This window comes from Ictalurus furcatus, chromosome 12 (genome assembly GCF_023375685.1).
Source record: "Ictalurus furcatus strain D&B chromosome 12, Billie_1.0, whole genome shotgun sequence".
Taxonomy (NCBI): domain Eukaryota; kingdom Metazoa; phylum Chordata; class Actinopteri; order Siluriformes; family Ictaluridae; genus Ictalurus; species Ictalurus furcatus.
This window is the reverse complement of record NC_071266.1, coordinates 28,693,409-28,711,176: the sequence shown is the minus strand read 5'-3', so window position 1 is coordinate 28,711,176 and position 17,768 is coordinate 28,693,409. Positions and strand designations below refer to the sequence as shown.

The 17,768-nt window shown below is 37.5% G+C and overlaps 2 protein-coding genes across 3 annotated transcripts; one reads left to right on the top strand and one right to left on the bottom strand.

Moving 5' to 3' along the window:
* Positions 1-2,350: 2,350 nt before the first annotated feature.
* Positions 2,351-5,013, bottom strand: LOC128615593 (uncharacterized). The gene is made up of 4 exons (XM_053637810.1): positions 4,910-5,013; positions 3,793-3,821; positions 3,119-3,603; positions 2,351-2,990 (listed from the first exon to the last, which is right to left on the bottom strand). Exons 1-4 carry the CDS (start codon positions 4,937-4,939, stop codon positions 2,464-2,466), a joined length of 1,071 nt encoding a protein of 356 aa, XP_053493785.1. The 5' UTR covers positions 4,940-5,013; the 3' UTR covers positions 2,351-2,463.
* Positions 5,014-5,057: 44 nt separating this feature from the next.
* Positions 5,058-11,629, top strand: LOC128615559 (uncharacterized). 2 transcript variants are annotated; one of them, XM_053637754.1, is made up of 2 exons: positions 5,058-5,169; positions 8,997-11,629. In XM_053637754.1, the coding sequence occupies exon 2, from the start codon at positions 9,010-9,012 to the stop codon at positions 11,083-11,085; it is 2,076 nt and encodes a 691-aa protein (XP_053493729.1). In that variant the 5' UTR covers positions 5,058-5,169; positions 8,997-9,009; the 3' UTR covers positions 11,086-11,629. The 2 variants fall into 2 exon arrangements, with proteins under 2 accessions (XP_053493729.1, XP_053493730.1); XM_053637755.1 differs by lacking the exon at positions 5,058-5,169 and adding an exon at positions 6,311-6,399.
* The last annotated feature ends 6,139 nt before the right edge of the window (positions 11,630-17,768 follow it).

Genomic DNA, 17,768 nt, shown 5'->3' with positions numbered 1-17,768 from the left:
AATAACAATTAACTCTAAACACTAAATCCGCCTCTGTACTAAACTGCTGTAATCTTATGTTTTTAACTTACTGAATGTTTGTACAAATAAAGTGCCTTAAAATGTATTAAACATCTGTATATTATATCTTTGACAAAGTAACGCGTTACTGTAATCTAATGACTTTTTCTGATAACATAGTAATGTAGCGCATTACATTTTAAATGGATGTAATTTCATTACAGTTACTGATTTCAATAAAATGATGTTACTTGTGTTACAAATTTATTGTTAAGAAAACAATATGCAGTAAAATGCATTTTTAAAATAAATCATGTTTTGCCCCGAAGATTTGTTCTTTATCCCTGAATAATTCTCCACTCAGATTTGTCTCTACGTAACTGAATGTCAGTAAAAGAAGACGGCAGTGATGTAATTTATAACTGCATTGAACTGGGAGACCAATCAGACAGGGTTTACAGGAAAACGTGGAAAAACTCAGGTCTTACTGGCTGACAGTCTCTCAATTCTACCAACTCACAGTCATTCAGTACGTTTACATTGACAACAATAATCCAATATTAACCTGATTAAGACAATACTCTGATTAAGAAACTAGCATGTAAACAGCAATTTTTTATTACCTTAAGCCAATTAAAGTCATACTTGAAGTAAAGACAGATGGAATTAAGACATGTGGAGTATTCCTGTTTTAGTCGCATTATCGATATGTATTATAGACATGTACACACCTTAAACACATTATTAACATCGTGTGGGAGTTTTCACTGCATTGTGCCACAGGACATGTACACACACGGCAGTGCTCAACCGTTTAACAGCAAGCAAGAGAGAATAGCTACGTCTGAAACCGCATACTTACCTGCTATATAGTAGGAGAAATACATGTATATATTAGGATAAATACATGTATCTCAGCTACTATACAGTAGGTAAGTACACGGTTTGGGACGCAGCCCACGGCTTCAAGCAGTCATCTATTTGCACGTATAGCATGACAAATAATTAACTGCACTTGAAACGTTCGTAAAAATTAAAAATAAAAACACCCAAAACTGTAAACTGTACCATAACGAAGACCAACTGTATGTTGATACGTGAAATTCTGGAGGGCGTGGCGTGGGGACGTAATGACGTGTGCTGTTAATTGACCTATGTTCTATAACACGTCAAATGGGAACATGAAAGGAGTATTCTAAAAGCGACTCATGTAAACACCTTAATCAGAATATTGTCTTACTCAGAATAAGGTCAATAATTAGATGACTGCTGTCCATGTAAACGTAGTCAGTGTTAGGATAAATGGATACATGACGGTTTGTTTTTTAACCAGTAAAAGTGTTGAAACTGAAACAGAAACATCCTCTGGTGCTGAGCAGAAAAACAAGGTGTGTAAATGTCTATATGAGTTCCAGTTTACATGAACATGATCTGATCAGAGCAGAAGGAAAGATAATGAACTCTACATGGCTCTGCAGCAGCTAAACACAGACCATGATATCTTAGCGGTGTCTCCCCTTGTTTAGATTGTTTTGTTACTTATTTATTTAAAATTATGGTTTTATATAAACGTCAATTTGCTTCTGTTGTGTAGGAGCTCCCTTTTGGTGCCGTTACCGCTAAGTGTGTAAAAGCAACGCCCCCAAAATTAATGTGCAGCCTGATTAACGGTGCTTTCAGGATGGGTGGCTTAACCGCACCGAACTCGCTTAGTTAGAAAAGTTTAATCGGTTTGGTAGTCCTACACACAGTGACAACACCTGAGACATGTTTTATAATAAACCCGACTTTTTCTGATCACTGACGCGCTAAAATGACTGAAAGAGTTTCACTTTGTACTGTATTTTTGTAGGTTTCATAGTTTTGAAAGTAACTTAAGTAAATAATCAGTAATGTAATCAAATTACAGTTTTAAGTAGTAATTAGTCATCTGTAGTGGATTAGTTTTTTGAGTAACTTACCCAGAACTGATGGCATTTGTGTGAGTGTTTAATGAAAGAATAACGTAGTGCATTCCACAAGTTTTATACGGATTCATTTTGATTTCATATTTTAAAAGACTTCCACATCAGTCTGACCAAAATCATTTTAACATCAAGATTATTTTAACAATGGTTTGAATATAATAATAAGTTTAAATGTAAATAAAAAACAAACAGTGTACATTTAACAAACTTTACTGCAATGTCCTTTTATTGTATTTATTTTGTGATAATACTGAGTGGTTTTAATGCTCCTGAAAGTTACTCTTTCAGCATAAACAAAAGTAAAGTAAGCCTGCTGTCTATAATTTAGTCCTACAGACACTGTGTACTATCAGTTTAAACCTATTTACAACAACAAAGAACAATTGTTTTTTAACACTTTATTTGTACAAACATCTGACATGCAGTTTTGCAAAGTAGCACAAGCTTATATTGATTGAAGAATCCACAGAATATCCATCATTCGGTCAATGTCTGTTTAAAAACAGAACCAGCATTTAGTGGTGTTCATTTTAGAGCTGTCCTCCGAGGCACAGATGGCTGCCAAACGTTTGCTGTTCTTCTTCAGCTGTTTGAGAAGCTTTGGCATGCCATTGTTGTAGAGGACCTTATTCCCTGTGATTTGCTCTGTGGCCTTCATCACATCCTCCATCACCTTCATCACAGGCTCCTGGAGGATGAATCTACGAGTCTGATGTTCAGTCACACTGGCCCTCCCGCTCAGAACACCCAGGAGGTGGACGGCACTTCTCACTTTCTTCTGGAAATCAGCTACAGACTTGATCTGCTTCTTCACCTTCTGGATTTCTTCATGCTTCTGCTTCAGCTTGTCATTTTTCTCACTGATGTCACGCCTGGTCTGGGAAATCTTGGACTCGTAGTCAGACACTTTACATTCGTATTTATTCACTTCAGCATCAGACTTTTTCACTTCCTCTTCAGCCTCTATGATAGCATTTCCTGCTTGGTGTATTTCAATTCCACCACCAATCAACATGGCAGAACCTGTACAGAGAAGGAACAAATGAAATAGTCAGAAGGAACATTCACACATGAAGTTTATGATAACGTCCAATATCTAAAAGTTCTGATACATCATTATGTTTATCTACTGTATATGCTGTAATTCCCACCTGCTATCCATCCAACAACTGGTATAAGTAACAGCCCTGCCCCAACACCTGTAACAATTTGAGCATTGTATCTCCTGTTTTCCTGATCCTGAAGTGTCTGTTCTGTTGAACTCAGGTTTGTCCTGGCCAGCTCCAAAGCTCCCTGAGATTCTTTGAGAATTTTTTTATTTAATTTCTGTTCTTTTCTCAAGTTTTTTAATTTTTTTTTTGTGTCATTCATCTCACATTTGAGTTTTCCCTCATCTTGTGTAAGTCTCTCTAAGCTTTCATCCAGACTCTTTAACCCTGAACTGGCCGTCTGTTCGGACTGCTCCAGAAGCTGATGAGCCTGCACTATCTGCTGTCTGATGTACTCGTAGTTGGAGCATTGCTCAGTAACAGGATCTACATCTGCCTTAATCAGGGCCTTGTAGACTTCATTCAGGGTGGAGATGCCACCTTTTAATGGAACAAGAACAGCCTCCGCTGTGTTCTTCAGCACAACTCTGCAGAGACAAACACAACATTTCAAAACACAGAAAATGAAAAAACCTTAAGGAAAAATATTTTAGTTTGGTAATTTCATTTCTGAAAAATTATATTTATTGTTGGATTTTTTTTATAAGCAATTATTTTTAAAAAAATCTGTTTATTATTAGGAATTATTTCTATGTGTATACTGGTATTCAACTTACTTAGATGAATAAAGCTGGGTCACCGTAATCTGAAACAGAAAGTAACAGTGCTATCACTTAAAAATAAAGGTTCTTCAGTTTTTCTTTACAGTATTTTAGGTTATTCAATGTATCATCCACTAACAGGTTAAAGTGAAGTCCTGCTGAAACCATCCATATCAAAATACTAAATCTAAATGTATTGGGACCATTTTATTTGAATGTTGTTATTGTTACATGTTGTCTACAGCTGCAGGAGAATTTTGTTGATACATTTGCATCAATTTTCTCTGGTGAGCTAAATGGACCAAACATAGTGCCCAAGATATCCCATTAAGAGCACAAATTACTCCAAATACCTCAAACATCTGTGACTTTACCATGAAAATGAGAATAATTTATGTTGCATGTGGAATTGATAACTGTCTTCACCAGTACATAAAAGTAAAATCTTTTTATGATCACATCCGAAACACATAGAGACACTGTTGTTGAGCCTCTGACCCTGATACAACTGTTCTTCAGTCCCACATGAAAGTACTGCAACTTGTAAAAAGTAATTAATAGTGCGATCTTCATGAATGACATCTATGGATGTTGTAAATGGTGACCAGTTTAATAAAAGATTTTGCACTTTTATTAATCCCTTGGTTGTAAGTGGTTCTTCAGAGATCTAATAAATATAAGGCTGGTACTGGAAAAATGTTCTCCTATGGCATCAAGCTGAAAAAGCCTTTTTGTTTTTGAAACTTTACTTTTAAAGGGGGGGGGGGGTGTGTCGTCAAACTGAGCATGAGATCATTGTAACAATCCCCACCAATGTTTATAGCCATCTATGATATCTCTTACAAAATGCTTTCTATTAAAAGAAAAATACTCTATAGACCAAAAGGAAGTTAATAAAATCAAGTCCACCCCTTAAATTCTATTCTGTGGACCTTCACCTCAACTTCACTTTATACTAGTCTCATGTTACACAAGGTTACATTACATTGTTTTCCTTTTTGTCATAGTCATTTTTGAAAAAATTATTTTTTAAAAACATTTTACCAGTTTCAATCAAAATGCTCAAGTTATTACATTTTTAAACACTAAAACTGAATATAGCACTCAGAAAAGCAGAATGCAACATGATTACCTCGTCACAGGATTTCTTAAAGACAGACATCCTTTTGTATGCTGTTATTTCTCTTCTAGCTCACCACAGTTAGTTGTGTAAGATTTTAAGATCAGCTCCTTTTAAACTAGATTGTAGTAGATGTGGGTGGGGTGAAAGGGGAGGGTGAATTACAGATGATAAATACACAGGGGCTTTCTGTTTGGTGACATTGCTCCATTTGGGTTGCAGAGCTGGCAGAGATCCTCCACACCTTCACTGAAGACTATCAGGACATCAGGGTAGGAAGAGGGACACTGTTTTGAACAATGTCTTAAAGATTTTACTTACTGCACATTTAATCCTTATTATATAGTTAGGAATGCAAGTTTTTTTCAGGTATGCAAAAAAGAGACAATGATTTAAAAGCCATTGAATTCTTAATAATGATGTATAACAATAATGATGAACCCTGTGTGTGGGTGTATGTGTGTGTGTGTGTGTGTGTGTGTGTGTGTGTGTGTGTGTGTGTATGTGTGTGTGTGTGTGTGTGAAGGAGAGTGAGCTTCAGGCTCACTTGATTTTCTCACCTGCACTGTTATAACTTAACAGTAAAAAGAAAAATAACCAAAACCAAATTATCTTCAGCCCTATTCGGATGGCATTAAATGTACATGCTGGAAATTTTGTTCACCACAAGCTAAAATATAAGTCAACATCTGCAGGCTAGGTATTTAGGAATGGCATTACTACAGCATACCTACAACAACCATGTGTATACAGGAACATTCTGATGCCGGTACACATATAAACATCATATTCCGAATATAAACATTAAACGGAATTTGACGTGCATGTAAATGTAGCCACTACTGAGAAGACGTGTAAATAAATATTTACTGTATTACAGACATCCCCTGTGTGTGATTGTGTCTAAAAAAAGCACCCTTGCCGTGAAACGCCATAAAAGGTCAACCAAACGTTCAGATAGAAGCAGATAATTAGCCCTTATGTTCTGTTTGGAGTCTATATGACCCCAGACCCTCTTCAAATAATAAAAAAAAATATGCATTGTTATTTTTTAATCCAGATATTTCATGAATTTTCCTAATTACATAAGTTACTTTCAGAAATGTTTTTTTTTTACTTAATGATAATGTTTCTGATGTCTGAAATGACATGAGTACACATGTGATGTCATATTGACCCCAGTAAGAAATGTTATTGAGAGCAAAGGATTTTCACATGCTATGAATTTGTTTAAATGGTCTGCACTTATATAGCGCTTTTATCCAAAGTGCTTTACACTGTGTCTCATTCACCCATTCACACACACACACACACTCACACCCCAATGGTAGCAGAGCTGCCATGCAAGGTGCTAATTGCCATTGGGAGCAACTTGGGGTTCAGTGTCTTGCCCAAGGGCACTTCGGCATGTGGAGTCACGTGGGCCGGGAATCGAACCGCCAACCCTACGATTAGTGGACAACCCTCTGTACCACAGCCACCCTATCTGTTTAGTACCTAAGGTGTGTGTGTGTGTCTCTCTCTCTCTCTCTCTCTCTCTCTCTCTCTCTCTCTCTCTCTCTCTCTCTCTCTCTCTCTCTCTCTCTCTCTCTCTCTCTCTCATGCACACAAAATTCCATTTTGCAATGTTCCCATGGGGGAAGGGTGTGTCTGTGGTATGCACCTATAAAACTACTTTGTCTAGTATAGTCCACACTCACTCACTCACTCACTCCCTCACTCCTTCACTTTCTATCACTCACTTACTCCCTCACTCCTTCACTCTCTATCACTCCCTCACTCATTCACTTTCTATCACTCACTTACTCCCTCACTCTCTATCACTCAGTCACTCCTTCACTCTCTATCAACAGAAATGTACCATTTTAAGGGACAAATAAGGTAATGTATTTGATGGATGCAACACATCTCAAAAATTTTGGGATGGGGCAACAAATGGCTGGAAAAGTAAGTGTTAGTAAAAAGAAAAAGCTGGAGGTTAATTGGAAACAGGTCAGTAACAGTAACTGGGTATAAAACGAGGATCTTAGAGAGGCAGAGTCTTTCAGAAGTAAAGATAGGCAGAGGTTCACAATCTGCGAAAAAATGCGTCTACAATTTGTAGAACAATTTCAGAATAATGTTCCTCAATGTAAAATTGTGAAGACTATGAATATCTCATTATCTACAGTACATAATATCATCAAATGATTCTGAGAATCTGGAGAAATCTCTGTGCACAAGGGATGAGGGTGGAAATCAATATTTCATGCCCATGATCTTCAGTTCTCAGGTGGCGCTGCATTAAAAGCAGGCATGATTCTGTAATGGAAATCATTGCATGGGCTTAGAAACACCTACAGAACTCATTGTCTGTGAACACAGTTCACCGTGCCATCCACAAACGCTGGTTAAAGCTCTATCATGCAAAGAATATGTGAACATGATCCAGAAATGCCGCTGCCTTCTCTGGGCCAAAGCTCATTTAAAATGGTCTGAGTCAAAGTGGAAAACTGTTCTCTGGTCAGACGAACCATCTATCCATCCATCTTCTACTGCTTACTCCTTTTCAGGGTCACGGGAAACCTGGAGTCTATCCCAGGGAGCATTGGGCGCAAGGCGGGGTACACCCTGGACAGGGTGCCAGTCCATCGCAGGGCACAATCACATACACACTCGCACACCCATTCATAAACTACAGACACTTTAGACACACCAATCAGCCTACCATGCATGTCTTTGGATTGGGGAGGAAACCGGAGTACCCAGAGGGAACCTCCACAGCACAGGGAGAACATGCAAATTCCGTGGTCAGACAAACCAAAATTTTAAATTATTTTTGAAAAACCATGGAGTCTGCTTCCTCTAAACTAAAGAGGCTAAAGAGGAGAGGGACCGTCCGGCTTTTTGTCAGCTCTCAGTTCAAAAGCCTGTGTCTCTGATGGCATGGGGTGCATTAGTGCCTATAGAATGGGCAGCTTGCAAATCTGGAAAGGCATCATCAATGCTGAAAGGTATATACAGGTTTTAGAGCAACATATACTTCTATCCAGATTCCATCCCATCTTTACTTCTGAGAGACTCTGCCTCTCTAAGATATTCTTTTTATACCCAATCATCTCACTGACCTGTTGTCAATTAACCTAGTTAATTGCAAAATGTTCCTCCAGCTGTTTCATTTTAGTAACAGTTACTTTTCCAGCATTTTTTTTGCCCCTGTCCCAACTTTTTTGAGACGTGCTATGGCCATGAAATGCAAAATTGCCTTATTTTTTCCTTAAAATTGTACATTTCCTCGGTTTAAACATTTGATATGTTTTCTATGTTCTATTGTGAATAACATACGGGTTTATGAGATTTGCAAATCATTGCATTCTGTTTTTATTTACATTTTACACAGTCTCCAAACTTTTGTGGAATTGGGGTTGTATAATACACTATAAGCATACTGTGACATACTATACTAATATACTACATCTAATGCCAAATACAGTACTACTGCACATATACTTTTAAGCAAATTTGCTGGCTGTAGTTAATTTCATTTGTGTTCAGACAACACCCATTCAAAAGCCTGCTTTTGATTGGCCTCCTTACATCAGTCTAAACCACCGGTTCTTAACCTGGGGGTCGAAATACATTGTTATTCTTAAAAGTGTGTCACACTCGCAAAAAGGTTAAGAACTGCTGGTCTAAACATTACACAATAATAATAATAATAATAAAAACATTTTTCATCAATACAAAATACAAATGCAGTATATGATACTGATACATTTTGTTACAGGATATCAACACATCTTACAACCTTCCATTGTAGACTGAACTAGTCCAGACAGACAATAATATTTAATACACTGAGAACATCTACTGCAGTCTCTGCCCTCTGTGTTTGGGAGATTTTCACTACTTTGTTCTCTTACCATGCTCATGTTAAGGCAAATGTGTGTTCCCGCAATGGAGGTGCATTTCACGACAGGGGTGCTATTTTTGACACAACACAAGCACTCTCTCTCTCTTTCTCTCTCTCTTTCTCTCTTTCTCTCCCCCAGAACTTGAAAGAATATTTATGCCTTAATATTTTGTGTTTTATACATATCACTTACTTTGTTTTTAATAGGAACAAGGAAGCCATGGATTCCCAAATTGCAAAGAAAAATCAAAGCCTCACCACAGCAGAGGAGATGAGAAACCAGACCAAGCTTGTGATGCAGCCGTACGCCAACTGGGAGGAGTATCTGACTCCTGCTCCACTCTCCATAGCCATCCTGGGAGAGCTGGTCTTCATCTCCTCCAAAGACGACTTCTCCATTAACAAGAACACACCTAAAGATGGCTACAAGTACATCAAATACCCAGATTCATTTCGTGCCTGCCTCATGCAGGTGTGTAACTCTGGCTGGTGGGCTTTCAACGAGGCCCATAAGAACATGGATCAGATTAGACTCCACACCATGGCAGTTCCAGATTACATGAAGACAGCTGTGAAGATCCTGTTCCAAGGCAATGATGAGGTTGTACAAGCCCACCTCCCTGATCAGCTGGAGAACATTCGTGTCATTGCAGATGACTGTCTTGAGTTGGCCAATTCAACAGAAACGCGGTTCACTGATGTCATCAATATTATACAAGAACTGCTGGAAGCATGTGTAAATGCTCAGTACTTTTATGGGGAGGAGCTGGATGCTGTCAAGAAGAAACTGGATGAGGCCAAGCTGAGGAAACAGTCATCAGAAGAAGCTGCTAAACGCTCAAAGAAAGCAATGAAAACCATGGAAGAGCAACTTAAGGAAGCACAGAAAAATTACACAGAAGCAATGGATTCACTACCCAGTGGATGGGAAATGATGTGTATGGATCTTGTCGCAGGCTTGACTGAGAGCATCACAGCTATTGTTAATGGAGCAACAGCCATAATTTCACAGCCAGTGACCCAATTCTGTAAAGCTTCCACAACCATTTCTAATACAAAACATTACATTAAAAATCAAGAAGTCAAATCAAGTGCTGTTGATGTTGTTGATGTAATTAATATTTATAGCAAGTCTGCAGAAATCCTGATATGCACAGTGAATGTACAAAAGTTTGTGAAGGAGAACACGATTAACTGGAAAGACTTGTATGATCAAAAGAATAAAGCTACAGTAACAGCTTTCCAGGCAGATCAGTTCAAAAGAATCAAGGAGAGTTTAGAAAAAAGCCCAACATGCCAAGCAAAATTAGATTCCCAAACAATATGTGATGAGGGCATTGCAATCTGTGAAGAACTAGCAAAGTACGCACCAGAAGGGAAATGTGAAGATGCCAAAGCAAATAAGTTGATTGAAAGGATCAGAAAACTAACTGAATCAGCTCGCAGTTTCGACAGCAAAAGTAAAAACATCACAAAGTCTCCTGCACTGACACCCACATCTCCAATGATGTATAATGAAGAAAATAAATCTGAGGTGAGAGCTTCACAAAGAGCATCAGAGAATGCCAGGTTCCGCATACAGCAGAGCCGTGCTCAACTGGACAAGACCAGAGAGACCTATGAGAAGAGTGTAGAGAACATGGAGAAGAACCAAAAGGAGCTGACTGATATCCTGATCACCATGAGGAACTGTAAGGTTAAAGAGATAGACTTTAACACCACTATAAAAATGCTGGTCAAAGGTATGGATGCCATGGGGAGAGTGAAGGAGCAGTGGGAGAAGATGGTTCGCTTCTTTCAGATGGTGTCCAACATTGTGAAAACCAGCCTGACCAGAACCCTTAAAGATTTTGTCTCCACGTCTGAAAAGACCCAAGCACTTTCTTACAACTCAAAGCTCTTCTCCAAAGATCTGCTCTATAATCAAGCCTTTCAAGCCACTAACATCGCCAGCCTTGTCAACATGATTGCTACAACCTACACCGAGGTGTCCACCAACCACCTAATGGATCGTGTCAGCTCTCTGGGGAAACTGATGGCCATGGACAAGGACAAGCGAGAGTTTCATTCTGAGCGTAAGCACTTACAGAGCTCCTGTGATAAGGCTCAGAAAGCCATCTTACGCCTTGTGCTCAAGAACAAGGATGAGTTTGAAAGGAAGAGTGCTGCAAGACTGAAGAAGATTGACAAAGAGCTGCTTGCCATTCTCCCTGCTGCTGCTCCAGAAGAGATAAAGAGCATTCAAGAAGCTGTTAAAAGTGGATTCACAGCGGAAGAGGAAGCAAGTTACTACTGAGTGAATTAACAATAAAATCCTATAAAATAAAATAAAATACTTATCTACAATTATATCCAATGAGTTGCCTAAAGCATAAAACACATGCATTATACTTATCACAGGATTATTATAAGCTCCTGGTAAAATGTGTTTTTGTAGGGAATTATTTTACTTAAACTTACATTGCTAATTTCTTATAATATGCATAAAGTCTCTACATAATAATAATTTTTTTTTTACATAATTCTTTTTTTTTTTGCAATTAACGGGAAAATATTATTCTAAAGGATCGGCTTGTATTGTATCATTCACTTTTATTACATTTAATTAACTCACGTTTAATCTTCCATTCTAATTGCACTCATATTACAAATATTATAAACACGTGTAATGTTCTTGTGTATAATTAATGCTCTACCTTAGTGACAAAGCGGCAAATTTATTTCGCATTTCACTTGAAATAACTGTGAAGTAACTGTTGCATTATTTGCTAATACACCTTATAACATATTACATTTTTCATTATCTTAACAGTAAATTAAAAAGAAAGATTTCTTACTTACATGTTTCTCATTGTGTTATTATTGTCTGGAAAAATAAACAGGTGTGTGCTGAGCTTTTTGGATCTATCTAAAATCTGTTATATTATAGACATGATACCAAGGGTCATTTACTTCACCTCCATCTTTATGCTGTGCCAGTTAAACAATAAAAAAAGGCATATCCATTTCCCTTTGGAGCGTTGATGTGAAATTGGGCCTCCATCACCAAGTGTACCACAAAATCCACTGGAACATTCTGTCAAGTAAAAAAAAGTGTATAAATTTGGCACGCCACAGCTGTGAAATAAATCAGATGTTGATTTATAAATACACACCTCCTGTATGCTAATGATAGCTAACTTCTGTTAATGACACGTGACCTATATGTTGATTAGAGGTAAACGCTGTCCTAATTCATTGTTTAACATAATACAAGTAATACTGAAGCTGCCACCATGGCAACATTTACATTTATGCATAAAGGTTAAAGGTTGTGTACAACTGATGGTTACACAGTTGTCTGCAGTAAAAACCAAACAAAAAGACAATCACAATGGCACCACACAAGAAAAGAGATAATAAACATCAGAACTGCTTTTACAAGAAAGAAAAACAAACAAACAAACAAACAAACAAACAAACAAAAACAAAAAAAGCCCTGAGGGCAAGCGAGTTGAACAAACTCAGAGTTGCAGAATAAGTTTAGAGTTGACAAAACCAAACTAATCCAACCCGAGTTAATTAAGGTTAACAGGTTTCATGAAGCTGGTTATAAACTTTCTGAGTAAACCCAGATATTAACCCTGAATCGAGGTTAATTCAGCGTGCGCGTGCACATAAAAGACAGTCGTTTGCAGCAAACAGCCAATAGCATTCAAGATGGAGTAAAGCAGGTGTGCATACTTCTGGTTGAAGAGCAAGAAATGATTATGCAAAAACAGAAGGAATTTAAACTTACACTAACCACAAAAAACAAAATTGTTTCTGCTGCTGAAGCTCTGGAACATTACTGATTGTGTAAATGTGTAATTTTACTTTTATAGGCTCAAAGTGAGAATAAACGGATTGGAAACTTATAAACGCAACATCTATCCATCCATCTTCTACCGCTTACTCCTTCTTCAGGGTCACGGGGGAACCTGGAGCCTATCCCAGGAAGCATTGGGCACAAGGCGGGGTACACCCTGGACAGGGTGCCAGTCCATCGCAGGGCACAATCACATACACACTCACACACCCACTCATACACTACGGACACTTTAGACACGCCAATCAGCCTACCATGCATGTCTTTGGACTGGGGGAGGAAACCGGAGTACCCAGAGGAAACCCCCGCAGCATGGGGAGAACATGAAAACTCCGCACACACATGGCCCCGGTGGGAATCGAACCCCGGACCTTGGAGGTGTGAGGCGAACGTACCCCCAACATATTTCATGTAATTTATCCATCCATCCATTGACATCCATTTCACACCTGTTGTAAATATTACTTTGACCATGACAACTCTCATTTCACCATAAATGAGCTTCATTGACCACTTTCTATTTGCAAAAACAGCCTTAGCTTTTATATTGTGACTGTATTATTATGTGCTCAGTTGAACCGTAAAAGGATTCTGAAGTGCTGATGAACTCACAGCATAATAATTTCTCTGTTAATTTTAATTATCAGATTTTGTAATGATTAAAAGGGGGAAAATTTGAGGTAAATTATTCATTTTACTTTGTAATAGCTCTGTTCACTTTTTTCATGTTCATGAGTGAATAATACCGCTTGCGGTCATGTCATAATGATTAGTACAGAATGATTTTTCTGCTTACATTGACACAAACGTTTTATTGTCTTCAGGAATGTCTGCATATCTGCACATCTGCTAAGAACTTGAAACCACCAAACTGGTTCAAACGGCATAGAACTCCCTTATCGAGACTCACAGCACTCTTTAGCTTAATCTTATTTAGTGCATGTGAGAGACGAGTGCTTCAGAGTTCTCTCATCTTCTATCCTGTATTAATCTGTCTGTAATAAAACTTTTACACCTGAGAGGACGAGTCTGTGACTGTTGTCTAATTTCCATGACACCACCTAAACCAGATTCATGAAACAGGCCTCTGGGGTTTTGTACACACAGCAGGCCAGATCTGATTTTTATACTGTTTGTCTGTCTGTTTTTTGGATTGTAGCCACATTTTTTTGGACCTCAGGCACATTTTCACATTTGCTTACACATTTACATTGGGTGTTAATGTAACAGAGCAGGTGTGTATGAGTGTGTGTGTGAGATACAGAAAGTTAAATTGAGCCAAAGAATCAGTATGAGATTCAAAGTAACTGGAGTGACTGGATACCTGCAGTGAAATGGAAGTCCAAGGTCACTGGAAACATCATACTAGAAGCAGAACAATGCACCACTTTGATCCCTGGTACAGACACCTGTCTATCTCTTTCTGTCTTTCTGATATTGTGTCTATATTAATGAGAACTCTTGCCCTACAGCGTCATCTGCTGTTGATCACATTCAGTCACATTATATTGTGCCTTATGCTGTGATTCTGTTGTGGTTCATTTCTTTTTTTGTAATCAAACAATTTTTCAAAATTATTTATGCACTAAATTCTCCCTTCGTGTTTTTATCAATAAAACTGAATGTTTATGACTCACTACACATCTGCACTAATTATAATTCAATAGATATCTTTAATGCCTCGAGAGTCTGTTGTTTCTGATAGATATATGTTGTCTCTTGTAAAAATAAATAAATAAATAAATAAATAAATAAATAAATAAATAAAAGAGGAAAAACTAATTTACTAATATGAGCTAATTTGAAAAATCCATGATTACCACAATTGTTAAAAATGCATCAGCTGTATTTTAATTAAAAATGCTTTATTTATAAAACACGATTGCAAATTTGTTTGTTAAATGAGTGAAGATTACCAAGGGATTTCTTTAAAAGTCATGTTTCATATCTGTGTGTTTACAAATAATAAGATTATGAAGCATGCTGTATTTATTTTCTATGGTTTTGGAACAAAATTACCTACATAAACATACTATCCTGCTTTTAATATTCAATCAATTCCATTCAATTCAATTTTATTTGTATAGCGCTTTTTACAATAGACATTGTCTCAAAGCAGCTTTACAGAAATATCAACACGGTATACAGATATTAAAGGTGCGAATTTATCCCAACTGAGCAAGCCACTGAGTGGCGACGGTGGCAAGGAAAAACTCCCTAAGATGTTTTAAGAGGAAGAAACCTTGAGAGGAACCCGACTCAGAAGGGAACCCATCCTCATCTGGGTAGCAACAGATAATGTGAAAAAGTTCATTATTGACTTATATGAAGTCTGTATGACCTTAGGAGCAGCCGTAGTCCCAGCAGTCTGGAATTGGAGAAGATTTGAGCTCCATCCAGAGGCAGAAAGGATCGGGATCTCTAGTATCTCCATAAAATCGTGTGTGGCTCGGCAGAAGGAGAGAGGGAGAGAAAAGATTATTAGGACAGGGAATTAGTATAATAGAAAGTCTAGTCAGGGTAGGCTTGAGTAAACAAATATGTTTTAAGCCTGGACTTAAACACTGAGACTGTGTCTGAGTCCCGAACACTAATAGGAAGACTGTTCCATAACTGTGGGGCTCTATAAGAGAAAGCTCTCCCCCCTGCTGTAGCCTTCACTATTCCAGGTACCATCAAATAGCCTGCATCTTTTTATCTAAGTAGGCGTGGCGGATCATAGAAAACCAAAAGGTCGCTTAGATATTGTGGTGCGAGACCGTTTAGTGCTTTATAGGCTAATAAAAGTATTTTATAGTTAATGCGGGATTCCACTGGGAGCCAATGCAGTATTGATAATATTGGTGTGATATGGTCGTATCTTCTAGTTCTAGTTAGGACTCTAGCAGCTGCATTCTGGACTAACTGGAGTTTGTTTATATTCCTACTGGAACATCCAGACAGTAAGGCATTACAGTAATCTAATCTAGAGGTGACGAATGCATGAACTAGTATTTCTGCATCATGTAGTGACAATATGTTTCTTATTTTAGAAATATTTCTGAGATGAAAGAAGGCTATCCTAGTAATATTATCTACATGAGCATCAAATAATAGGCTGGAGTCAATAATCACTCCAAGGTCTTTAACTGCTGTACATGATGAAACAGAAAGACCATCCAGAATAACCATGTGATCAAAAAGATTATTTCTAGCTACAAGTGATCCTAATAATAGTATTTCTGTTTTATCAGAATTAAGTAAAAGAAAGTTAATTAACATCCAATGTCTAATGTCCTTTACACAATCCTCAACTTTACTAAGCTTCTGTCTGTCCTCTGGCTTCGCTGAAACATACAACTGTGTATCATCAGCATAACAGTGGAAGCTAATTCCATGCTTACGCGTAATTTGTCCTAGGGGTAGCATATATAAAGTTAAAACGCAGTGGGCCTTAAAACAGAACCCTGTGGTACTCCAAAGGTAACCTCAGTATGCGTGGAGAAGTCTTCATTTATATCTACGAACTGATAACGATTGGTCAGATAGGACCTGAGCCAGGAGAGGACTGTTCCCTTAATGCCAACATCATTTTCTAATCTATCAAGGAGAATAGTGTGATCTATAGTATCAAAAGCTGCACTAAGGTCGAGTAACACAAGCAGCGAGACACAACCCTGATCACAGGCCAGTTGTAGGTCATTTACTACTTTAACTAACACTGTCTCTGTGCTATGATGAAGTCTAAATCCTGACTGATACATTTCATGAATGTTATTCCTATCTAGGTACGAGCATAACTACTTTGCTACAACCTTTTCTAAAATCTTAGAGAGGAAAGGGAGATTTGATATAGGTCTATAGTTGGACAATTGAGACGGGTCAAGATCAGGTTTTTTAATCAAAGGTTTAATAACTGCTAATTTAATTGATTTAGGTACATAGCCAGTGCTAAGTGAAGAATTGATTATATTTAAAAGTGGTTCAATTACTCCTGGACAAATCTGTTTAAACAAACATGTAGGTACGGGATCTAGTATACAAGTTGATGAATTGGCTGAAGAGATTAATGTAGCTAGTTCGGTCTCTCTAAGCGGAGCAAAACACTCTAAACATTTATCTGATATCGCTACATTATCATCTAATGGGTTTGTTACAGTACTTTCCGGTTTTAATTTAATGGCCTGTATTGAACATCTAATATTTTCAACCTTATCAATGAAAAATTTCATGAAATCTTCACTGCTATGTAATGATTGAGTGTTTCTTTCTGTAGTGGTTTTATTCCTAATTAATTTTGCTACCGTGTTGAATAGGAATCTAGAATTGTTTTTGTCTCCTATCTCCTAATCTCCTATTAAGGTGGAGAAATTGATTTTTCTAGCATCGCCAAGAGATTTTCTATATTTCAGTAGGCTCTCCTTCCATGCTGTTTGGAATATCACCAGTTTGGTTTGATGTCATTTACGTTCTAATTGTCGAGTTGTCTGTTTTAAGGTACGCGTTTGATCGTTATACCAGGGTGCTAGTTTTTTCTCTCTAATTATTTTTCTTTTGAGTGGAGCCACTCTATCTAGCGTGTAGAGGAGTGTTGACTCCAAGCTTTCAGTTGCCTGATTGAGTTCTATCGGATCTGATGGTGATCCAAATCTAATTATGCATATGAACTATTTTACTCAACTACAATATGTGTGTTTACTGCATTACTTATGTCAACTACATTACTCATGTCAGCAATGTTTCTCATGTCAATGACAGCTTTGTTACTCAAAGCTCATGAATGTCAATTACCCTACTCATGTCTGTTATGTTACTCATGTTCAATAACTCTTCAGTGAATAAAACCACATTACTCATGTCAATTGTTAATTTTGTCAAGTACTTCACTCATACCAACTACATTACGTACATTACGTGTTTCAAATATGTTGTGTCTTTGTTGAGTAAATTTTTATCTCCTCCCTAAGCAATAAATAAATTGGCAGGTTTCGACACTAATTCATTCTAAAATTGCTCATGAAAATTTTAAATTGCACAGACTTATTTAAGAAAATTTGAGACATAACCTTCTAAATGTTTTCTTATGAGACACTATTCCGGTATTCATATAGATACATTACATTACTGTTGACAGTTTTTAAGTTACCTACAGC

Excerpts from the sequence above, each read along its gene's own strand:
- LOC128615593 (XM_053637810.1), bottom strand. The coding sequence starts at position 4,939 with ATGTCTGTCTTTAAGAAATCCTGTGACGAG. Across the intron at positions 3,822-4,909 it reads TTAAGAAATCCTGTGACGAG|ATTACGGTGACCCAGCTTTA; the intron begins GTAATCATGTTG and ends TTTCTGTTTCAG. Across the intron at positions 2,991-3,118 it reads AGTTGTTGGATGGATAGCAG|GTTCTGCCATGTTGATTGGT; the intron begins GTGGGAATTACA and ends TTCTCTGTACAG.
- LOC128615559 (XM_053637754.1), top strand. The coding sequence starts at position 9,010 with ATGGATTCCCAAATTGCAAAGAAAAATCAAAGCCTCACCACAGCAGAG.